Source organism: Serinus canaria, chromosome 2 (assembly GCF_022539315.1).
Source record: "Serinus canaria isolate serCan28SL12 chromosome 2, serCan2020, whole genome shotgun sequence".
Taxonomy (NCBI): domain Eukaryota; kingdom Metazoa; phylum Chordata; class Aves; order Passeriformes; family Fringillidae; genus Serinus; species Serinus canaria.
Genome location: NC_066315.1, coordinates 21238026 through 21263892, shown reverse-complemented (window position 1 = coordinate 21263892; position 25867 = coordinate 21238026). Strand labels below are relative to the sequence as shown.

General features: G+C 37.3%; 1 protein-coding gene across 1 annotated transcript in view; it reads right to left on the bottom strand.

Annotated features, from left to right (window-relative positions):
- The window catches only part of ITGA8 (integrin subunit alpha 8), a 110353-nt gene that overhangs the window by 30493 nt on the left and 53993 nt on the right, over positions 1-25867 (bottom strand). The window contains exons 18-25 of the mRNA XM_018909752.3: positions 24917-25054; positions 24377-24444; positions 23282-23429; positions 17097-17189; positions 11443-11522; positions 8378-8458; positions 3885-3990; positions 1965-2123 (exon numbers count right to left, since the gene is read on the bottom strand). Of these exons, the coding sequence (XP_018765297.2) occupies positions 1965-2123; positions 3885-3990; positions 8378-8458; positions 11443-11522; positions 17097-17189; positions 23282-23429; positions 24377-24444; positions 24917-25054 (873 nt within the window). The remainder of the gene's footprint in view (positions 1-1964; positions 2124-3884; positions 3991-8377; positions 8459-11442; positions 11523-17096; positions 17190-23281; positions 23430-24376; positions 24445-24916; positions 25055-25867) is intronic.

Genomic DNA, 25867 nt, shown 5'->3' with positions numbered 1-25867 from the left:
GTAAGAATTGTGGCAGTATTCTACACAGCTTAATTCAACCTTAAACAGAACACAGTGGCTAGGGTGGGAGGATGCTGAACTGCTTTTCACGTACTTGCAACCTGATCTGATCAGTGAGTTTGAGAACTAGGCTTGCAAGTACAAAATGCAACACTTTAGCTTCTTCCTCCTCACCACTTCTGAAAAAGAGGTAAAAAATTAGATAGAAAAGATATTCAGAAAAAATTCCCTGTCTCCAATCTTGCTGTGCTTTGGGTATAAACTGGACAGACACTTTCTACCTTCTGTTTCCTATCACTCATTTACTTTTTCTTTCTCTAAAGAAACTAAATAAAAGGGTGGAATTCCAACGCCTCTTTGGTTTCCTGGGTGAAACACAAAACTCTGGCCACACTGTATTTAGCAGACATCAATTTTTCCTTACTCTTTTTAAGTATGTATTGTAGTTCTGTCTGTTCAAGCTAAAGACTTGTAACTCCTTAGGTTGTGACCACCCCTCATCACTAGAAAGTTGTCTCCCCTTTCATCCAATATACCAAACTCATGCCCATTCTGGTATGCAAAAGATGTAGAGCATTTTCAGCACTTGGAATGCAGCTCTCCCTGAAAGATGTTTTACAGACTACTGCTTAAACTTGAGAAGTGTTGTTGTTTACCCCAGAAATGTCTGGAATCAGTCATGCTTAATAAATTGGATACCTTGTTTTTGATGGGATAATATGTAGAGCTGTGTTTTGCCTAATCTTCTGACTTTGAGCCAAACCAAGCTCTTTTGAGGGGATCTGCCATCACAAATACAGATCTTAAAACAAGAAATTGTCCAAGCAGCCAGGGATCGGGTTAGGAAAGCTAAAGCCCTAAGAGAATTAAATGCAGCCAGGGATGTTAAAAACAATATGAAAAGCTTCTGTGGATACTCAAAGGAAGGAGGGGGAAAATACAAGTTCTCTCCAGAAGGAAATAGGAGACCTGGTTACCCAGGATGTTGAGAAGGCTGAGGTACTCAATGACTTTCTTGCCTCAGTCTTCACTGGCTAACGCTCCTGGCACACTGCCCAAATCACAGAAGGGAGAATAAAGAACTGCCTGCTCTGAATCTGAAGGTGCACTTGTCCATGAGACTTGATGAGATGCATCCATGGGACTTTAGGGAACTGGCAGGTGAATTGGCAAAGCCACTATCCATATCTGAAAAGTTGTGGCAGTCTGGAGAAGTTCTCACTGACTGGAAAAGGGGAAACATACCCCCATTTCTAAAAAGGGTAAAAAAGGAAAACCTGCAGAACTACAGACCAGTCAGTCTCACTTCTGTGCCCAGCCCAATCATGGGGCAGGTCTTCCTGGAAACTATGCTAAGGCATGTGGAAAATGAGGAGGTGATTGGTGACAGCCAATATGACTTCACTAAAGGCAAACTGTGCCTGACAGATTTGGTGGCCTTCTATGGTGGGGGTCACAGTGTTGGTGGATAAGGCAAGAACAACTGATATCATCTACTTGCACATAGACAAAGCACCTGCCACTGTCCCAGATGACATCCTGGTCTCTGTGCTGGAAACACCTGGATCTGACAGAGCACTCAGAGGATAATGAATGGGCTGTGTGATCACACTCAAGGAACTGTGGTCAATGGCTTAATGTCCAGTTGGAGACCAGTGATATGTGGTGTTCCTCAGTGGTGGTACTGAGACAGAGCTCTTTGTAACATCTCTGCTGGTAGCATTGACAGTGGGACTGAGCACACCCTTCTCATACTGAGTACAGAAACCAAATATGAACCAAGCATTTACTTTAGAAATGTTGTAGGCTAGCTATATCTTGCTTCTTACCCAGGAAAATTATCTTGGACTGTTAAAAATTCCCAAGAAAGTTCCATTCATGAGAAAGTTCCATTCCATGTGAAATGCAGGCAAAAAAAACCCCCCCAGTCATAATGCAGAAAGTGACGGAAATAAAGTACTTACCTTTATTTGCATTGTATTAATAGGAGAGCTGGTTTGACAGTGCAATGGTCCATGTGTCTGAATGTGAAGAATATAAAGAAGAAATTCTTCTCTACTGGACAGAGGCCAACCAACATGGAGAACTGTATGGTTGATGGCACTTGGTCCTATATTGTGCAGCTGTTGAAGAAATATGAACAGTACTTTCCAAGACAGTAAAAACAACAAAAAAGATTGCAACCATCACTCAGATATTTTCAAATTCTTAGTGAACACAGCCATAGAGTATTTAGGGAAGATTATTACAGATTATTAATATCACTTTATTGATGGAGAATCTATGGCAGATAGAAGAACCTCTTCACATTAGACACAAAGTCAATGGCAAATCTGAGAGAACAGGTTTTTTTGTCTGAGTGTGTATTAAAGATTATTAAATCCATCACCTTTCCCATTTTTTTCCTAAATATGAAGTGTTGAATTCTAAAACACTATATAAAAAAAATTCCAACCCAAAACACACTAGCAAATGAACCCCATAGAAATATGAACAATGAACAGCAACAGATCATACTTGAAAATAGCAGCCAAAAGAATCACATTTCAGGGCACAAGAATAGAAGATACAGCAGAACTTAAACTAGCTTCTTTGGTTAAGAACTATATTTTCAACATTCTCAATCTAGATTTTCTCAAAAGAAGTAAAGGAACTAGTTTTCCTAAAGAACATTATTTTTTCTAGGGAAAATGAGCAAAGATAGAAAAAATAAAAGTTTAGAAATCGAGGCTATTAAAATAGTTTCCTTGTATCAGTTTACAATTTGAAAATAACTGATGACATCAGGAGTCTGGACATGTGTTGTCACTGGGCTTGAAGAGTTAAACAAGCTGAAAATCATGGACCTTTATGCAAAGTTCCTAGAGATGTGAGAACCTCCTTTTTTTGAAATTTGCAGAATTTTTGTGACTGATGACCTTTAGTTACAACTAAATAAAAAGCTCTTTCAATCTTACATCTTCTGGGAGATTGCTTGGTCTTTTGGATGCTTTGCTGATATAAACCATGTTAAGTGGTTTCCTTAGTAACTGTAATAATCACTGTAATTATTTTAATATATTTGAAGTCACAAATACAGTTTCACAAACAACCCAAATGCTTGAGACAGGATGATTTGAAGTATTTTTCAGTTTAGAGTAATGTGTTAAGATGGGGAATTCACAAATGATAATCTGTATTTTACAGTTGTATTCACTATACTTTAGTATGTCCTGCAAATTGCAATCTTACACTGCTGATTAAGCTCAGTTGCTTATATTTCCTTGAGTGCTAGTTTGTGAATTATAACCACATGTGAAGGCCCCTGTTTTACCCTCTAGAATAAAGGCATCAGATGCTAAGGATGGCTTCTATTCCATGCAGTTCACTCAATGCCCTTTTTCTAAACTGAACTCTTTTAATTGACAAATCATCCATAGGAAAAAACCAACAAAACTACAAGGTAAAAATATGTGTACTTCAAACATTAAGAGTTGTTTTCAACAGAATATTTTACATGTATGTCTGCATTATATTTTTCAGTTAGCTATATGTCAAAGAAAACATTTTTTCCAGTGCACAGCATGTACAGCTTCTATTGAGAAGACACTTGACATTGATTATAAGGAACTTTAAGCACTGTTTTTAATTCTTGTCAAACACCCAAAATGTTTATAAATCCCTTAAATATCTAAGACAGACTCCTAGCATAAACTAATATCCCCTCCACTCATATGAACAGATAATGGGGTTGTGAATTCCCAGATTAAATTTGGGTCATGTGCTAAAGTCAGAGTATTTACATTTGTGGCTTTATCTAGCTCCAGATAAAGACAATAAACCAAATTCATCAGGAATTCAGTGGGGGCAGCGTGAGGTCCTGTGGAAACATACATAATTTTTACCTCATAGATGTGTTCTACTAAAGGACCAACTTCTTCTTCTTTTGTAGGTTCATCTTTGGGTTCCCAGTTGTGAAGTGGCAAAATAATTGTTGGGGGGTGAGACACTCTGTAATATACAAACAGTATAAAACACGTTAAACCACTGTTACCAGTGACTGATTGCATTAGTTTTAGAACAGAATGATGATCACTATAAAAACCTGAGCCCTCAAGGGCTTGTTATTTGGGCACATTAATTAGAATTAGGTGAGGTGAATGCTACAATGCCTCCATGACATACTAGATGGGAAACAGAGATATTGTGACTTCCATAAAGTCATAATGGAAATGGGTGAACTGAGAAGCAGAATTCAGGACTAGACTCTAAAAGAGTGCTGCAGGCTTTCCAACTGCTTTGCAAACCAGGTGGCAGTTAAAGCATTCCCTGGAATATTGTTGCAAGTTGCAACACATAAATAAAACATAAACAAAGAAAACTGTGAATTAATATTTGACATCTTTCCAGCTGCTTTTTATTTTTCCTTTTCTTCTCTATCTGACCTTAAGAAAGCAGCCTTCTGTTAACATTTTTATTTGAATCACAAACATTTTTTTTCTCATAAAAATTGGAATTTCATTATTCCAGCTCCATTCAGATGCCAACTAAACCTCACTCAGGTGTACAGAAGCTGGGAAATCAGATCCCAAGAATTTCTTTTAGCATGATAGGTCAGTTCTGGCAAAGACATCTGTCACCTAGAAGTACTGCATGTAGCTCTTGGTGCTACAAGGAAATGGTATTAGCCTTTCTTTGCCAGAGTCAACTCTCACTCAGTTTTGCTGATTTATGGAGTCTTTAGCTGAAAGAAAATCCATAAAATTTCAGTGTTGGTTCTACCAAAGCTGGAGTTTTGCTAACAGAAGATTGTTAAAAAATAATCATTCATTTTTTTAGAGTGTAAAATCTGAATACCATAATAGACTTCTAGGCACTGATGTTAATAACTTTGCAGTGGCCCTGCTGCAGATTTCCCCTTGAAGAAAAGATTGGATGAGAAGAACATCTTAATGCCATCTAGCTGAAGTACAACTCTTGGTGAAATTTGATGTATTACAGAGAATCCTAACTCTTAATACTTCCTCAGACTTCAAATTGCCAGCAGTTTGTACTAACAAGTATGCCAGAGGATAAATTCATAAGCCAACCCTAATAATAAAAGAAACTCAACATATTAATTAAACAGTAATTTCTGATTAGGTACTTAGCCTAGGTTTCACAAATTGTCTTGTTTCCAATATGAATTTTAATTATTGATGCTGTTGGAGAATAGAAACTTCAGGGTGTTGTTACAAAAGCCAAGACACATACATAGATCCTTACTCTACCACAAAGAACTACAAATCAGAAGCTGTACAGAGACAAAAAGAAGAAGACATGAGATTTCAAAAATCAGTGTTTTCTATTGCACTGTCAGAGAAGTATTCTTATCCATGGAATTACAAAATGCAAAGTATAAATTTAGACATTAAATGAAAATTATTGTAGTGTATATAAGAACACTTATTTTAACAGAATTTACAGTTATTTTGTGTCCACTATTGACACAAAAGTAGCAAAATTGTGTCAAAGAAAAACAAATTCACTCTTTTTACTATTTTATTTTTCACTTAATTGAGAATATTTCTAACATTTGAATGATTTATTAGACAAGGATTTTCCCTAGACATTTAGATGACAATTATCATAAAACAAAAGTACTGAAAAATATGATAACCAAAGTATTGGCTCACAGAAAAGGCTTATATAGGGATATACAATAAAAATTCTGCCAGCTACAAATCCTCTTAATCCAAATTACTTCCTTCTTGAATCCCTCATTCCTCTAGTGCTTTTTCAGCAGTGAGACATAACAATGCCAACACTTAAACTCCTACACTTTTATAGGCAAAGAAAGTTAAGCAGAATAATCAAATCTTAGCTATCAAACCAATTGCTTATTGAACTAAGGAGTTGTGTTAATTTTCTTTTAAACAGGCTATTGAAGAAGATTTCTTCCTTTCTCACAGAAGAAGTATTAGCATGGTTCCACTGTGCAAGTATATCTGCATGTATGCATATGCACAGCTTCATAAATACTTACTTTTCCTCAGTGAAATGTATGATGTTTTCAGTTCCACTCTGTGCAATTCTCGGAAGAGAAGCAAAGAAACCAATGCAAGATATTTTCCAGTCCAAATGTGGACACAGTCTCTCTTTCATCTAGGAAATAGTGAGCAATTCCCTTGGAACTGCATGTTTTAGCATCTCTGAGTAATTAGCAAAATCTGTCAACAAAGCATTTGGGAATGCTATAGCTAATAAGGAAAGTAAAATACTTAAGAGGAAAGAAACTGGAAGTCATTTAATTAAGCAATTCCTCTGTATTTAATAACCTGTTTCCTAGAACTGCAGGCAGCAATTCAAGCAACTTTTTCCACTTATCACCAAGCTTGTAAGAACTGAGCATTTTGTGGTCATTTTCTGGTCTATCTATTTTCGTGTTACAGAAGGTTTCATTAAAAGGAACTCTCTATGGCACAGAAAAAGCATGATGGAAGCAAAGTTTGCAAAGAGTCTGCAAAGAATAAAAAGCTTGTAAGACTTTTTTATTAAAGTGAGGAGAGACTTCACAAAACAAAAAAAAAAAAAAAAAAGAAAAAAAAAACAAAAAGAAAGAAAAATAGAATCCACACCACTGAAGCAACCCTTATAGTGAAGTCCTGTGTATGTAAGCACAACTGTTCCAGTCTGAAACTCCAGTCTGTCCTCACCCTGGGTGTTCACCCATGGCAACACCTAGCAGCTGATGGCTCCCAACACTCTCACACACATCTGTAGCCCATTGAATAACACTTCTGATTCCTTTTTCCTCAGCCTCTCCTTCTGTATTACACTTTTTGTATTTTTCACCTCTCTTCCCATCCAGCTCATTTCCTTAGATCACCACTAGCTACAGAGAATGAAATAATATTCTCATTTCTGTTCTTATTAAACATGTTCTATTTCAAATCCTTCTTTTCAGAAATAAAATAATTAACATTTCCCACACAGTCTTTGACTGCCAGCTTTTTTTTTTTTTTCACCTGACTAGTTTTAGGGTCTTCTTAACCTGGAATACACTTACAAAATATGATGAAAAAATCCTTTAAATATCTTTCAGATTTAGACTGAATATTAGACCAGATTAGAGCAGATAGATTGAATATTATTAGAGCAGAAAACATGTTCTCTGTGATCTGCAAAATTACTTGACTTATTGTTAGCACTATGTAGTCATATTGTCTTGGAAGTGACTACAATATATACATTTTTATAAATTAAAAAATCCATAAATAAATACATTTATATTTGTTTCCATCTAAGGCAGCCCCTTGTGGTGCATCCCATAGGAGACCTCTACCCCCTTGCATCAGCCAAGCCTCATGGCCTGACTGTGGAAGTGAATCTGGGCCTTGTAGCTCCTGTTCAACTCTTGCAAAGCTGATAATGGTTAAGGTGTTTTTGAGCTGTACTTTCATAAGAGGAGATGTTGGAAAGCTATTATCCCCAACAAAAAGCGTTGGGGGCAATTATTTGCTTTAAAAAGATATCCTCCTGACTTCCTCCAGGATGCCAGAATAGGAGTCTAGCTCCAAGATTTTACAGGGCACTCTAATATAAAATCTTATAAAATCTTAGAATCATTCAGGTTGGAAAAACCCTTAAAGATTGTGGAGTCCAACCATAAAGCTAGTGCTGTCAAGTTCACCATTAAATCATGTCCCTCAGTGCCAGATCTACATGTCTTTTCAGTATCTCCCAGGATAGTGAGTGTAGCATTTCTGAGGAGCCTCTTCCCAGTCCTTGACAACTTTTTCTGAGAAGATGATTTCCCTAATATCTAAACTGACCCTCCCCTGCTGCCACTAGAGGCCATTTCTTTTTGTCCTGTCACTTATCTGGGAGAGGAGACTGATTCCCAGCACACTACCACCTCCTTCCAGTTATTTGTAGAGAGCAGTAAGGTCTTCCTGAGCCTCCTTTTCTCCAGGCTGAACACCCCCAGCTCCCTCAGCTGCTCCAGCCCTTCACCAGCTGTGTTGATGTGTTCCACATTTCCAGCCATAAAAGCAGTAGATTCTGCCTGGTATTCAGCATTAAGGATCCAAGTGGTTGCACAAGAAGACCTACACATATGAGCAGGCACTTTATACTAGTAGCATCCATGCACAATTTGAATGCCCAAATAGAATGTCGGCTCTGACTGGTGTTACTACAATGTGAGATTCTTTGGGTTGCTGTCTTTTCACAGACAGTCAATAAGCTTGTAGCAGCTCCATCCTGCAAGCTTGCAGGGGTGAGACCCAGGTGTCCTAGATGGATGAGGCATTTGGGTTTATAACATGCCAAAAGATTCACTGCATGGGATTATCATATGCAGAAAGCTTCTGAAAAAACTAGTTACCATAATGAGTTGAAATAGTTGCCTACTTACCCTCTGATCTGTACTTGAGCCACAGCACTGATGTTGATATGGAGGTTCACTAAGTTGCTGGTGGGATTTATCTTGTTAGAACTGGAAAAAATATGTACCAGTATTAGCAAAGGTTTTATATCAGAGCTCTAGATCATCCTATCACTCAACACACAAGGCCCACTGGGCATATTACAAAATGGGATTCCTATTGGCACTCTTCAGTCTTGTAGGACACTGGTATTTGAGTTGGATATTATTTGAGGTCATCACATATTTAATAATATCTTCTACTCAAGCTTCTTTTAAAGAATCCTGTGATGATGTGATGATGAATAAAATGTGATGATGAATAAAATGATACAAATTTATTTGGCTCAGAATATCTTGTATAACTTGGCTATCTGTATAGATAAAAGTATCTTAATAGAACTTTGTTTCATACCCTGGAGGAAGGCAGTGTCAATGAACAAGACAAGCTTTGTTAGAATAAAATTTATTTTTATGGCTCTCCAAACCTGTGACTTTTGCATGACCGAGTCTTTGGAGAAAAAGAACAAGAGCAACTGTTTCTTTCATTTTCTTATTTTCTTCCCTCCCCATCCAGAGTGTTTACATTTTTAAAACAACTTAGTAGTGAAAATAGATCTCCATGTTTAAAATCCAGAGCTCTCACTCATCTTGTCTTTTCTGATTGTAAATCCTTAGTAATAAATGTAGTTTCCTTTACTTCAAAAGGCTACTCCTGTGATTATAGCCCATTCCTATAAAGAAAGGTTTGCAAGTTTAAATTCATGAAGCTAGTGAAGTAATTACAGACTTAGAATTTATTTAATGATGAGATTAACAACACTGAATTTGTATTTTTTTTTCAGTCAAATGTGTTCTTCCTTGCTCCATGAACACCAAGTTTCTATTGCTGTCCCAGTTTGCTGGTATCACATCTGGGTAGCATCAGTCAATTGGAAACATTCAGAGGAGGTCAGCATTTCCAGTGACTGACTCCTGAGGAATAAAGAGCTTTGATCCAGGCTTTTTGGTTACAGATTGCTGAAATTAGGAGCAGCTCTAATTTGTTTGTAAACTAATGCAGATTCGCATCAAACATTATTTGAGGTTTTAGGTAATCCTCTATAGCCATTGCTTTGAGTATAAATGTACAAAAATTGTTTAAAGTATAAATATTATTATACCACTATTTTGTTAGAATAAGCTGCTCTCCAATTTGCTTATTTGTCCTACTTTCCATAGAGTTAAAATACAGATTTTGATCATACATATCTGGTATTCAAGTCTTGTTCATGCTTTATGGCATTTTTTAAAGAAGAAAATAGTTTAAATAGAAGTGCCAAGACATGTCTCTCTCTAAGAGGTACATAATTGCATAGCAACATCCACATCAGAAAAGGAATCAGATTTCAAGACACTACTCAGCCTCTTGCTTGTTTCTTGGAAGTAATCAACTTCAGTTTTGCAAACCAAAATACTTATTTTCCACTTGATGTTTCGAAGCAAATGGAAGTCCTCTCCTTTGAATAAATTAAAGTAGGACTCAAATTCAGATGTATTCTTGCCTCCATCTAGGCAATTTCCTCTGTTTGCTTCACAGAATTCTGCTCCCTTTTGATTTTAGGATTGTTTTATCTGTTCACTAAGAACACAGAAACACACAAACTGTCCTGCTGCTTGTGAATGAAGGTACAAAGCAGTAAGTTTTAATGTAAGGTACATTCCCTGTGCAAGAAATTTTACTCTTCACTCCTTCCTCTTTTGTGTTTCTTAAATAACTGTGTGCTCTTCAACATTTTCATACCAGTTTGTAGCCCAACACATTTCCTTCCTTTAATTTTTAGTGAGTCACACTCATGGAGGAAGCATGAGATGTTGTTGTCTCCTGAAGTTCAGACTTATTCCTCAGGAAATTCTTGTCGCTTTTAAAAAACTGTTACCTACATTCAACTCTTATTACCTAGACAGATTTAACTACCCAAAAAGCTCTGGACCTTCCCAGTTTCACAGCATGAAAAGGGTGGTGACATGAGCCTTGGAGAGCCATTTGAAACTCCTGCTTGCATTAGAAATGAATAGTGGCATGGACAGGGGGCCTACAAGGTAAATGTTGTGTCTCTCTGCAGAGGAGCTCATGTCCATGCATGGTCCCCAGCCAGATTCCAGGGAGAGGGCTGATGCCTGACCAGGTGCCTAATGGGCTTCTGTGCCATTGCTGTGCCCTTCCTGAGTTTCTCCTTGTCCTTTCCTTTCAAGGGTTACATTATGGAGACATGACTTCAGCATTTCAAATGTCTCAGTTATTTACCATAATGACCATGATCAAGGCCCTCATTAAAGGCCAGACATTAGCAATTAAGTCTCTGTGTGTGGGGCAGAGAGGGCCCCATACAGAACTCCAGTGAGTAATTGATGAGGACAGATGGAGCAGAAGCCCTTCCACCTACTGAAAAAGTCCCAGGTTTGTTTTTGCTGTTATCCTAACCCAGCCCACTCTGTGCTTTTTTGTCTCTGTGGAAGAAGTACTGCTCAGCATAAAACACAAGATTCTTCAGTATTAATATGTGAGGCCCACATATGGGGAGGAATCAAATGGAAAAATTACAAAGGTTCACCTGCATCAAACTGAAACAGTTCTCTCCATGACAGTAAGTCTGCTGAGCAGATTTTAACTGCTTTCATTTTATTTTCTAAATTTTTGTGAAAAAGAAGCATGTCTAGTTTAATTCAGAGCACGATATGTTTGTACCTATTCACTTTTGTTACAAAGAGATTACCATTTATTAATTCTGAAGTATAAAATAAAGTTCAAATTTGGCAAATCTGCAGAATATGCTTAAAAAATCAGTTAACCCTAATTTTAAAGAAATACCTGAATAACCTGAATTTTAAGGAAATAAGACTGAATTTTCTAACAGCTAATGAGGCTCCAACCTCAAAAATCATCCTGACATAAACTACCATTGGAAAGACCCTGAAATTACTGATACTCAAAAGGGACCCTGTTATATAATAAACTTAATATTTTAATAGGAATTAATAATTTAAATAACCACGCTCTTGATAAAATATCTAACCTTTTTATTTGTAGCTCAAAATTGATGCTGAAGTCTGCATTTTCAAAATGCTGAACAGAAAACCGAATGCCTGTGGAGAACTGAGAAAGAAACAAAACAGCAGGTTACTAGAAACAGCTGATCTCCAGATCAATAAAGAAGTACTGTTCAACATTGCATTTCACAGACTTATGCTGGATACTGTTGCTTTTCAAAATTAGTATGAAATAACATCATCTAGTTGTTCTCAGGGAAAAATACCCTCCTGCCTCTGTATGTCACCAGATGGAAAACTTGGCTGGAGAGTGGAAAGATCAGAGGAATAGAGAAGCACACTCCCAAGAACACAGCAGTGGGCCCTTCTTCATCCAGACAGTCCTTGCTTTGCCAAGCCAAGCCAAGCCAAAAGCAAATAACAGTTGTCTGGCAGCTCTCATCCTGCCTCCATCCATGCACGCCCTTGTCCAGGTCTGCAGGGCTTCCTGCTCCCTGCGCTGTCTCTGCACCTGGCAGCTCTGCACTGTCTGCTTCAGGTGCTCTGGGGCTGACTGAGCACCTGAGGCCAAATTAGCAGCACTTTAATTTACTTTCCGTTTGATTTTTTTTCCATTGCAGTTCTGTTAAGAGGAATACAGCTTCAAAGTTATATTTGCAGTTCAATTTGCCACAACTTGGAGGGAGTGACCAGAGGAGAGAGTAAAACACACAGGTCCCAAAACTGAAGGAGGTAAGTGGTGCTGCTTTGTGTTGAAGCAGACCTGGCTTCCTCCTTCTGACAATTTCCATGTGCTTTGCAAGAAGAGCAGGGATTAGCAGCCCAAGTTTATTCAGAAGAGAGAAGGGCTAACTAGAGAAGGAATATACAACAGCCCATAGTGGGGTCTCTGTAAGCCTCTCATTGGACACATTTACAGCCCCAGTGTGTAAGTGGCAGGTGAGTAGCAGAAGATGCCATCTGTCCTCAATGTTCAATTAATTAAATTCTACTGCAATGTTTACATTATTGAATTATTATTATTTTAATTATTTCAACTGCATGTTTTAAATCTGGTAATTTTCAAAATGGGAATTTTTCAATTCCTACAACTTCTTACTCCTCCTCTACGTTCCATCTGGCCTAATGGCAGAATTTTCTGCAGGATAACATGCACATTGTACTTCCATTTTTTAAAAAAGGATGGTAACACATAGATACATTCTCCATGTGGACAAACAATCTTTGTGAGAAATTCATCAAAAAGCATCAGGAAATGAGGACATCATTCCCTCATTTCTGCCAATGTCTGACCAGATTGGGGGGGGGGGGGAAGAAAACCAGGTTTTCTGCTTGGCATAATTTTCCCAGAATATTTCAGCAAACCTTGTTAACAACAGGACAGGATGCACCAACATAGGGACTTAAATTCAACATCATGGAAGAGGAGGAATTTTCCTCTGTGAATGCCATTTCATATGCTTAAGCAATTCCTTTTTCCCACCATTTTTTTTTCATTCAATTCTCCTATTTCTTCATTTGCAGTGGTGGAACACAATCCATCACCAGAACAAAACTCACCTAACATGTTTCAACTACTTTCAGCTGACTCAAACTGAACCAATACTGTCATCATAAACTGAATGGTGAGTTCAAATCTTTGAATTCTGGTTATCCTAATTTCATAGTTATAGTAGATCTTTTTGAAGCAAAATCTTTCAGATGAAAAGACAGCACTCATTAAATTGCTCAAAAGTTGAATAGCTGACTTGGAATAAAGATGTAACCTCTTTTTAATTTTAAGCTCACTTTTTGGAGATGATATTAGCAACTCTATTGATATTCCATTCCCCTTTAAAACTATAATGACTTTTGTCATATAGACAAAAATTTCCAGATATTAAACTCACCATTTCTCTTACTGTTTTTACTAAGCAGTCTAAATAAATTTGTTTCCACTTATAGCAGAAAAAACATTTGATGAACCAAAGATAAAATTTTCATCAGACAGAGCAGCCATGAACTGCAGTTCTGATGATCTATTACACCCCTGAGGCTTAATCCCCTATTTAATAGTGAAACACACTCCTACTGTACAACTCTAACAAGTTGCAGATGTTGTCTTTGTATAAGCATATGACCTTGTTAATGTCATGTAACCCTTGACATTGCTACTAATAATGGGGCAAGGATGCTCACATGCCCTTGCTGAAAACCCACTGAGGCCAAATAGTTTAACTTGGCAATTATTAACTTAGCAATTATTCAACATCCTTATTTTAGCAGCACATACATTTTATCATAGTAGTTTATTTTTACTTAAAATTTTTTGAAGTGAAGTAAGTTTAATTAGGATTGCATTATTTCCATGTTTGTAACATCATGTATCTTTGAAATACATAATATTTCTGCTATTACTAATAAGTTTTAACCTATTATGTCTGACAGGATTTAGGAGTATGCTGGGAGACAGAGGTGTAGCCTTTTTTGAAGTGTCTTAGAGTGCTAAAGAAAGATAAAACCTGGCGCTCTTGAAGAATCAATTTGGTACATACCAAGAAAGAGGCAAGATCTTCCAAGCCTCCAGTCTTCTAACCTTATTTCTATAATTTCTATAAATTCTATTAATTTCTATTAATTTCTATAATTTCTAATAATTTCTATAAACTTGCAGATTTTTTTCTACTAGAATTTTCTCACTTGGTAATGCCACTGAACAGGCATTAGGAAGCTTGTCAGTCTGATCCATTTCAGTGTCATAAATAAGTATACTGAGTAATCTTTGACAGTGAGATGTCAGACATTTAGTTTGCATTCTGGACCATTTGGCATTGAGGTTTTCCTTATCAATTTTTTTATCCTAATTTTTACTCTTTCATCTTTTTTTTTTTTTTAACTTCAAATATATTACAGAAAAGATAAAATATTTTTTGTGGCCACTAAACCATTTTAAGGACACAGATGACATAATGCATTTTGAAGATGTGAGGTATCACACAACCCTGTAGTCTGCTGCAGTAATATCCCATGGATTATGTTACAAAATCCCAATATAACCCTCATACTCAGAAGTTGATCTTCAAGAGCTCAAGAATTCTAGGATTTCAGGGTGCTGGCAAGCCGTTAAGGTGATTCAATAGTTAAGGAGTTTTAGGAATGTTCAATTTTGACCTAACCCTTCCTTCCCACTCACAACTTCCACAAAGAGTCCCTTTCTGACTGAGTGTTTTGAGAATAACTGATCTCCTGCCAGAGCAAAATTGTTTTGCAAAACTGGAAGTGGATCAGAGCAACCTTTGGAGATTTATGCAATTTGTACAAAGGGCTGGTATTTTGCTTTTGGAAGTACATTTGCCATCACAAATATGTTTGGACTGAAAAAACACAAGTCCTTTCACCTTTATGAACTTCCAGGAGAGCTGGCTTCAAAGATAAATTTAGGATTTAAGATTTCACTTACTCTAATCAAACAGTGTTGCCATCTGCCTACGTAATGCTCTACCTTTGTATGCCTCAGTTTTAAAGGTATGGATTATTTTGTTCTAAACTAGAAAACCCTTGTATATGTAATGAACCCTGCTGTTTTATTCTGCTAATTCTCTCTTTATGAAGTAGTTTGCTTGGGAGTATCTGGTAATGGAACTTAGAGCAGTCCTAGAGTTGATTCTGAAGAGAAGAAGGTTTAGTTATGCTGTGAAAATTCCTGAAGAGACAGGCAAGAGTAGTAATGTTTTAGTGGCCACCAAATGGCATTCCTGAAGGGTTCACACTGCTAGTGCTGGCATTTTGGGTGAAGGATGATGTGGAAACAAGGCTTTGGATTCAAAAGGAGGAGTATTATGGTCTGTAGTCTAACACCTCTACACTCACCTTTCCATTGCTTATGCTTATGACAATATGCAAACTGCAAAGATTTGCTTCTTGGCATACAAGTTAGCGTCTCTCAGGTTTGGTCTTCCTTTTCTCTTCCAGCCCAAAGGGTTTTATGCTCTCCTGCCCCATTCCATAATATTCCTGTCCACTTCTGTCTGTACCTTGAGAATTTGCTTCTGCCTTGACACTAACTAGGAAACTACTAAGCAGATAAGCAAAATTGCTGTCTTCTCAGTACAAGAAATTATTTGCCTTTAACTGGAAATTGTCTCATGCTTTGGCTCATCATTGCATCCCATCATCCCATTATGAAAATTCCACTCCTCAGAAATGTTTTCAATTACTTTTACTTTTTAGGATTTTCATTAAGTAGAATAAAACAAAACCCACAAAATGTTTTGGCCTTCTTGTCTATGTCCTTCCCAGAAAATGTTTATTGTAATCTCTGCAGACTTTTAGTTCAAAGTAGTTTGATGTAGAAGGATCCTCACCAGGAAGATTCCTCTTCCCAGGAGGTCCATCATCTGGAGCCTAATTTTCAATGGTTTCCACCTCCCTGTAGTCCCAAAGAATCTCTGGGATTGCCTGTGGCCATGCAAGCAGGTGACTCTATGAGACATCTGCCCTCCTCACTTTCTAAAGTTGTATGGCTGACCTCAGGCTATCCCAAAAATCTGAAGAAACTTATTCTAATCCCAGTCTCCAATGATATGACCCATTTGGTTCTTCTGTCAAGGGTCAGGCATGAACTACTTCAAGATTAAAAGAGGCCAGGAAAGCCCCCCTCTACACAGAGACTGAAGATTGAAAATCTTCCATAGGCTAAACATTAATTTAGTAGGTATTTTGAAAATACTAAAGAAATTTGCTTTGGTTTCTTTGCAAAGCCATAGGTCCAATATGAAATTCCAACAGTAGTAGTTTTCAATTAAAATCTGTTATTTATTCCTGATATATGTTTATGCTGTCAATTGCTTTGGTTTTACTAGGATAGTTTTTTATCTAAGTATCAATACTTGGATTATTTTCTTTTAGTTAAATATTTGTAGAACTTAAGAATTTATGAGAAACACTAAATTCCTCTGCAAGAGCATCCATAGCTGAACATTCCTGGATTTAATACTTCTGGCATTTCCTGGGTTGTTTTGTCATGACATAGGGACAAAGAATGACAATTGTGGAATTTGTTATCTCCAAACCTATTTTTTATCCTTTTCTAGTGTTCATCATCACTTATTATGCAGTTCTGCTTTTGTCCAAAAACAAAGCTACCATCATTTCACCTAATGTGCAGTATGATTTATGAGAGCCTGTCTTAGAGAAATCTTTAGAATTAAAATAATAACTTTAAAGCAAAAGTTTATTCCAAACACACTTTCCTTGATATAAATTGGGATATAAACTGGTAATACAACCCTTATGCAATGAGAATCAGGCTGATGAAGTTGTCATTTACTATACCTATATCTTTATGTTTTAAGTAGAGAGATTGTAAAAGGGAGAAATAATGATCACATTAGAGAGTGGAATTCTCATTATACTAGTGCAACTTCTAATGAAAGAATAATGATAAATTGAGTCTCTCACTTTCTTTGAGTGGCATAAACCTCAAGTTCTAGCATGATTATTCTTTTAGAAAAAGCAAATTGCTACTTTTTCAAAAGCACAGTTCTGCCTCTTATGACACCAACAATTTCTTGTCCAGGTAAATAATTTGGTTTATGTGCTGCTTATTGGGACACATTCTGGTAATTGAATAAATTTCCATTTGTTCCCCTTTAAAATTCAATTAGATAAAAATCAGTAAATGCATCTGGTTTTCCCTTACGTTTGCACCAGCCACCATGGGGTTCCCAAGATCACAAACCACCATTCTAGTTTCATTTTCCATCTTGTAATCACAGCTCAACACACGCAGGGCCTGCAACAAAGGGACACCAATATAGGGGTCAGAGATCACAGTGGAATGTATCCAGTTGGGAAAGTGATGCCTCTTTGACTGTGACCTTTCTTTTGATTTCAGACACCTGCTTAGAACACTATCAAAACATTTAGTTGGTTATTGTCAGACAACGGGGGAAAACTGATGCCAGGGAAAAACAAACAGGATAGTTTCCCAGTACCTTAAAAACCAGGATGAGATCACTCTATGTCTAGTTTTACCATACTGCTTTGTTGTTGTGAATCATTCCTATAGCCACAATGACTCAACAGAGAAACAAAGAGTAGGAAAAACTAAGTGAGAAGAATAGGTCTCACAGTAATTACAGTGTTATCCATCACAAGAAACCTCTATAATGAATTTCTGACATTGGCAAAACTTGAGTATGGATCAATTCTAGATCTTTGTCTTCCAATCTGTGGTAAAATACTAAGAATGTTAAATACTTCTGTAAAAACATAACCTGTTATGTGTCTTTATAAATTAGCAACAAAGGAGAGAGACTTTCACATTATCAGATATAAAGATTTTTGTTGTTTGTAGCAATCTTTATCACTAGTAATATCATCTGTAAACAAAACAAACTCTACAAAAGGAAGTACAGCTATAAAAGAGTGCAAGCTAGGAGATACAGAATAAAACAAAGCAATAAAATATGGGGGGTTTGCAATAAAATATGTTGGGGTTTTTTTTCTGTTTTCCTCTGATATCTTCAATAAATGAAGGCATTTCCATGTATGTGCAGAAACCAGATTTGAAAAATCAGGATGCAGCAAGCTGCATGACCTTTCTGCTCATTTGTGATTCTCACAGATGAAGCAGTGTGAATGAGTTCATGCCCTCTATATAAGAAGACCTGGGAAATCTCTGTACCAACTTGCCCTATCTGTAAAAGCCAGCATGGACATGTTGTCCTTGTAACTTCCTGAGATTAAAAGAAAAGACAGGGCATGTCCTAAAGAGAGCCCATGTGAGGCATGCCCTCAGCACACACCTCATTGTACGCTGACATTTTTACAGTTTGCTAGGAGGAAACAAAAGTTTGTTACACAGCATGTCCAGTGCACTAATAGCCCTCCCAAACCTCTCTAGGGTTGGGAGAGAAGCATTTTTACACTCTTTCCAGCTGGTTAATTAGAGGTGGGAAGCAAGGCATGGGAGAAAAGAGGGTGTTAACACAGTCAGAATCAAACGTGTCTGGAAAATTGTCCATTTGATCTTGGTGTGTGGGTTTACAGTTTTGCTTTTGTTGGGGGTGAGGGGTTGAAATTTAAGTCTAAAATTTAGAGATAAATATTCATTTGTATTAGATTTTTGGCAGTTTCTTTAAAGATGCTTTATTATAGACCAACACAAAGTCAATCAGCCCTTACCACATATTTATTTTTGTCCCTCTAAGGCTGAGAAAATAGAGGAGTTTTCCAAGGACTTCTTTGGCAATCTGGAGGTTATGTTCCTAGACTAAAAATGGTTAATGCTGCAGAATTTATCTGACCAGCATCACAAAAGCTAATTTGTGCTGTCTCAAGATGTGACAAAGGGTCAGCCGTGGTAGAATTCCTTCGATAATGAGATTTACTGTCTTTGTTTTTGCACTGATCATCTTTTTGAGGTTGTTGAGCACAAAACAAGAAAATTAAAACCAGGCAGGAAGCAGAAGCTAGCAAGAGCTGAGACTTGCACACCTACTGTTGTCAGTATCATTACACTGACATGTAACTCAGCCAGATGGAAGGGTTTGCCACAAAGCCCTTCTACCTGACACTGGTAGCAATTCACATTTCTGTAGCAGCACATGGTTTTTTTGCAGTCTTGAGCAGAAGTAAAACCCCAGCAATTATCACATGTGCTCCCAGGGTGCATTTTAACTAGAAAGTGATTGGATGCTTTAAGTAATCCAGGCAGCCTACAGACTTGAAACTTTTTTGTGGTTGTAGTGATTAATTACAAATTGATGCCACAACAGTTAAAAACAACAAGATGGCAATTAAAAAACTTCCTCTTTCCTTTACCATCACCTTCCCATTCTATTTTCTGAGGAAAAGGGGATGGATTAGTTGATTTAATTAGTTGATTAGGGGATCTTCTAGTTGATGTATATTTGTGTATCTAGTTGATGTATGATGAGTAGTCTTTGCCTTCACCAAGCTCAAATCATGTCTCATCTAGCCAGCCACAATGTATCTAGTCTAAAATTTCCATAAAATACAAGAATGTTCCAGGTCTTTTTCTCATTTTAAGAATGTCATGCTTTAGTTCAGAAGGGCATGGGGGAAATGGCTCAGAGTTTATCCACTGCAATACCTGCTGGATGTGATCTTCACAACTCTGCAGTTTCCAGCCTGAGCAGAGGCAGTTCTGCCAAAATACATAATGTTTTTGGTATGTAACAAGCATCTGTTAATGCTTTTTATTTGCCTGATTTACTAATTATTCCATAAGAATTTGGGTCCCAGCTTTTGGGTCCCTTTGCTACAAAGGCAGGATTGAGCTGTTCAATATGAGCAGCTCTACCATGAAGCAAAGGGCTAGTGCACAGCATTCAGGCAATGGCTGGGGGGTCAAACACAGTCATGTTAGGGATTGTTGTAGTGTAAGAATGTACCATGCAGCATTATATATTGTCTCTGGATCTGCTGCTGGAAATATGAGGTAATATATGTGGTTATACCTTCTTCATTGCAGCTGATTTCAGTAAATTCACACCTACTGCACATGAACAGTTACTGCAAGCCAATGGCTTTCCAGGAACTAGTGAAGCTGTGGTAATTTTCTCATTTACCTGGTGTCTGGACCTTCTAAGTGTTTCCACAATACAACTGGTGAAAAACACACTTGATTTCATTTAAAGTCTTTCTATTCCAATTCTCAGCTTTTGACTGAAGGAAGTGTCAGCATCTGCAGGAAATCAGTGAAGCTCCAAAATCATGTCCCTGACCTCAAACTATGTGTGTTTCTTTATTAGCTAGGCTAAATCAAGAATAGCCCCACAATAGATAAATATCCTCTATGAATACAGTCAGTTTGAAATTATGGCAGAGTAAATTAAGTATTTGATTCTACAGCTATTTTAGTTTTACACAAATGTATCAAGTGATGTATTCAGCTGATTCCATTTAATTTATTCCTGTCTTAGTCTCTCTGATTTGTTGGGTCTGAGGAGAATCTTATCTCTGCCTTAATATCAGGAATTCTGCAGTTTGGAGAAAAACAGCTACACAGAGGACTGTAAATATGGATGCAACCAAGAGGAAATGGGATTCCAGAGGCAGAGCTTTAGGAACATGATTGCAATAGGCTCTACCATAAATCTACCTGTCTGCTGAAATTGCTTTGCATTAAAATAGGTGTATTTCAGGAGCAGTCACTGATGCTCATTGTCAGGATACAACACAAACATAAAAATAAGAACTAGAATCCTGACTCCACTGCAAGTGACATGAAAGCTATAATTTTCACCTCTAGTTCATGCATCAAAAAGTGCCTGCAGAACTTTTTTCCATATACCTCAGTAAACTGCATCCAGTGTGATAACTTCTTGTGTTTTCTTGTCAGTTCAAATTGCTCAAAGCCCTGTAAATTGAATGAATTGAGTCCCTGTCATTTATACTCATACTCACTGATACCATGACCCCTAAGAATTTGGTCATCCTGGTAACAGAAGAATTTACATTTAGAAAATTTTAGAAGAAATTTACAGTATCAATTTTTTTCCAAATGAACATAGAATTTAATATTTTAGTTTATGTAATGGAACCATAATATTGTGAAAAACTTAGCTTAAAGAAATATACATTTACAATTTAAAAACATTAGGAAGAATAAACTTACTTTCAGTGCCATTTGCAATCCTTGTGAAAATGGTCCTTGAAATGCAGAAAGAAAGACACTAAAAATGATGTACCAATTAGGACTAATGTTTTGATCCTTCTCAGAAAGGACATGATGATATCTTTTTGAATAAAGTATAAAAAGCAAAAAATACGAAATAAATTATGTGTGTGAACGAGCTAAAAAAATGTGGAGAAAAGGAAAGCAGTTTTTTATCTACAAGGATTCAGAATTGAATTTGTCAGAAAGGCATTTTTATCCTCCCCAAAATCTGAAAAGAATGAAGTAGTTGTATTTTGTTTCCTGGGTTCTTAAAATTTTGTCTTCCAAAGAAAAAGTATTCTAACTTTAAAACTCCTTCTTAACCCATTCTGGCTCCTCTTTATTCTTCCAAAGCACCAGGACCTTTCCTTCCTTTCTCCATGAGACTATTGTGTTGGCACTATATAACAAATTTTTTCCTAAAATGGTAAAAAGCTCTGAATGATTTCTCTCTGGTCCAAACCAGAAAATGGTTTGAACTGGAAGGAACCTTAACAATCATCTATTTCCACCACCCATTGTGGACAGGTCCAGGCTTCCACTAGACCAGGCTGCCCCATCCAACCAAGCCTTAAACATTTCAGGGGATGGGGCATCTACAGCTTCCCTGGACAACCTGTTCCAGTGCCTCACCACCCTCACAGCCAAGAAATTTTCTTAGTATCTAATCTAAACCTCCTTTCTTTCAGTTTGAATTTATTCTCCCTTGTCCTGTCACAACATGTTAGTGCAAGAAGTCTCTGTATTTGTTTTAGCCTCCCTTCATGTACTGGAAGGCTGATGCAGCCCAGGACACATTTGAATTTCTGGGCTGGGAGTGCACATTGACAACTCAAGTCCAGCCTCTTATCTACTCCCACCCCGAGGTCCTTCAAAGAATAGATATCTGCTAATACAACCTTGGGTTTTGGAATTAGTGCCTCCTCTGACACATTGGTAACATCCAAAAGAACAGCGAAAGATTTCTAAAGAGGAATGAAGGAAAAAGGTAACCATATGTAGTATATTAAAGAGAACTTTAGTTTTGTAGATTACAGTCCAAAAAACCAGTGGCTTTGCTAAGAGAACAAAAGGAACAGGCAGTAGGAAAAGGCTGGTGTCTTTAAGATTTATTTCTGAGATGTGAGGTTGCAGAGAATTTCTATCATCTTTGATTACTTCTTGTAATTTTTTTTCAAACTAGGTTAGAAGCCCATTGATAAAGTCACTGACAGAAGGACAATAAGGAAATACCTTGTAAGTTACTTGCAACTTCCTTAAAAACATTTGCCTTCAGAAAGGAAATTAACTTGCTTTCTCCCACTCTCACCCTTGAGGCCCTTTTGAACATTCCAGGCACTAACAGAAAAAAACAGGCTCATGTTGCAACAGCCTGGGAGATATATGTGCAGATGAGGCAATTCAGACTTGCTGTCCAACAGAGAATACATGAACACTCTGCTTGTTTGCAGGATAGGGTTTCATCTTTGCTCTTAAAAAAACAAACAGACCCAAAAAGGAAAAACAATGAACGTTCAGTACAGCTCAGCAGGACTTCAGCCAACATTAGTCCTTCTGTGAACACTGGCACATTTTACATTTTAATTGCATTTTTGGTCCATTCATAACACAAAAGAATTGACAACAGGGGAAAGTAACTTTGTCAAGTTTATACTGCAGTAATGTCCAGCCATTCAGGATGTTGGAGTCTGGGACATACTTAATACTGGTAAAGCAGTGGTGTGCAGTGAGAAGAGACAGCAGTGTCCACGTGTTTGGGGGTCAGCAGGGCTCATTAACTCTGACTGGGAGCTGGTACCATGGGATCCCAGGTTGGAAGCACTAAGGGAATTTGGCAGTATTACTTTCTGCTACTGGTATTTTTTACTGGTTCAAATCTGAATTATGTGAATAACCGTATTCCTAGAAAAATGTTACAGTATTTGTGTAGTATTATAAAGAAGTTAGTGGGAAGGAGCTGGGTTAATGGGAATGAACCTGAGTTGGGTCTGAGCAGAATGGTCCTGTCCTTCCCATCTTTTGGAGGCATGGCTTATCTTTACCCTGGGCTGCACAAGAAAGGATAGCTGAGAGTTCAGGAATCTCCCTTCCTGAAAAGAACATGTTTATGTGCAGCTTTCAGCTGGTACAGCCTATGTAGGTTATCCTTGCTCTCAGTTGTCTCCTTCATTATCACTAACATCTTGATTTTACTTTACCTTGTTGTTGCGTTCGACCCCAGTGTAATCTGCTTCAGGTGGAATCTTTATATGTAGCTCAGCTTCATAGGCTCCTTCCCCATCATTCCTTGGATTTATTATGAGCATGACATAGTTTTCTTCTCCAATTATTAGCTGATCTGTGTCCCTGTATAGAACATACTACTTGTCAGGAGTTAGAACATGCACAGTTAGAATTTACATATGAATATAGCAGGAGGACATTTTGCTCTCAGAGCATCTGCTCTGGAAAACACTCTTTGAACACAAAAGAAAAGATTTTCTATATAAATTACTGCATGAAAAAGTATACCAGCACCTGGGTAGAAAAGAGGTTAAGAGAAAACACCACTGTGGCCAAAATGGACCATCACAATACCTGAAAGCAACTGGTAAAAAATTTCAGAGCCTGACTACTTTCTAAACAGCAAGAAGTACTTAGTGGAGGAACCACTTGCCACAGGGGTCTCATGAGCATTGTTTTCTGGAGGACACAAAGGTGGTAGTTTTCTCCTAATATCCACTGTAACACAAACAATGACAGAAATTCTCCTGAGACCTGCAATGGCATTGTGCCCTTGTTTCACAGCTACAGACTGATTCTGATGAGAGTCAGGTAACTCTCAGACATTCTCCACTTGTCCTGCTTGGCATATTTCTCCCTCCACAGGAGAAACTGTTGCCATGTTTAGAGAATTTTATTTTGAGATTAATTTACTTCACTGTATATTGAGTTCAGGAGAATAGTGTCCAAGTTCAAAGTCGCTGGCACACTGAAATAAAAAACTTGAAACCTCCTGTGAACAACAATTTGTATCATCTCTTGGTTTTCAGAGAACTAGAGCCACTCCTAACAAACACCTGCAAACTATATTTTCTATGATAACTATTAAACATCATGAATGTCGTTTGTTTTAATTTGTGCATGCATTTCTTGGTTTATAGATGAAATGGATGCACAAACTAAAATCTGGAAATCAAGTCAGAGTGATTAGCTACAGTAAACAAGAGAACTGTGTTCTACATCATTCTGTTGCAACAGTTAGCAGTGTCTGGACTTTGTATATACAGCAGAATGCATTTTATTTAACTTACGGCACTGCAGAAAGTTGCAGGTCAGGAATACATAAGTTGTCCTCCCCACAGTCAACCAGAATGTAAGCCTGTATATTGCAAAATAAAAAAATATAATACACTTAGTACATGCCTCAAAGTCCAAATCACTTCATTAAATACTGCTAACCTAAGTGGTTTAAATACCACTAGCACTGCCTTACTGAATGAAATCTTTTTATCCTTTCTGTAAGTTTCTTTCCATGTGGCAGTCAGAGGCTGGAGACTATTTAGATGGTCAAATATGTCCTTAGCAGAACAATATAATCTTCAGGCTCTTTCCCACACTAACTGGGCTTACATATTCTAGAAGGCAATCAAAACTATGAGCACAAGCAAGTTTTGGGGATACTTGAAAGGCCTGGTGGTTCTAGTTTTATATTCAATCTACGTTTTGTATTTATTAAATACCCGTCATGTAATTTCTGGCTGTGATACTCTCTTTTAAGGAAGATGACACACATAAGATTTGTAAATGCTTTCATGTTTATATAGAGAAAATGTGACATGCAAAACTCATACCTGCTCTGCTAGTGAGTTTTTCTGGTAATAGTTCAGTATTGGCTTCACAGTCAAACTATCTTCAAAACTGGACTCATCCAAACTATAATTGAAGTTTATATTGATGGGAGATAATTTATCTCTAAATTCTGTTTCATCCTGTGAGTAATAATCACATAATAAAAACCAATGGTTTGCTATGATTATTTCAGTTGGTACAATAAGACAACAGATTCAGACTTATGAAGGTAAAGATGTAGTCTTTATTGAAGATAAGACATGCTTCTTTGACAGATGCTGGCCAAATTCTGGCTGCATGTGGTGTCATTAGGAAAGCAAAGTGACTCACCAGTAATTGGAATGCCCAGAACACATTGCCTCCACAGCCCCACATCTGGAAGAAGCTGGCTGAGCTGAGTAGACTCAGAAATTTTTCAAAGCATTAGCCTAAAATGAAGCTGTTCAAGAGAGACACACAGAACCAACTCCTATCAGCTACTGCCCCCCTTCCTTTTGAAATGGATGTGGGGCATGTGTGGATTTGTGGAGGTAATATTGCTGGTTTGTACCATAACCAAGAATTCATAAGGCTTAGCAATGGTAAAATTCAATCACCTTTATTGTCTAGATATGTCCTTACATAGTGCTTGAACCTTCTCCAATTCACCTCCCACTGCATTTCTTGGATCAGACTTGGAATAATCTACTTCAATTGCATGAGGTAACCCCACCTGCAAGTGAGGAAGTGTTGATCCTTTCTCCTTTACAACTTCAATTCCATAGTTTTAGTTTTTCTAAAAACATTTTAAAATACATTTAAAATATTTTTAAAACTGTATGAATTTTAGGCCAATATTTCTGGTAAGACTCCTTTAAAATCTTTTGAACCTAAATTGGCATGATATTTAACATGATTCGTTTATTACTGCTCTGAACACTAAAAAAATAAAAAGGGATACCAAAAATGGAAAG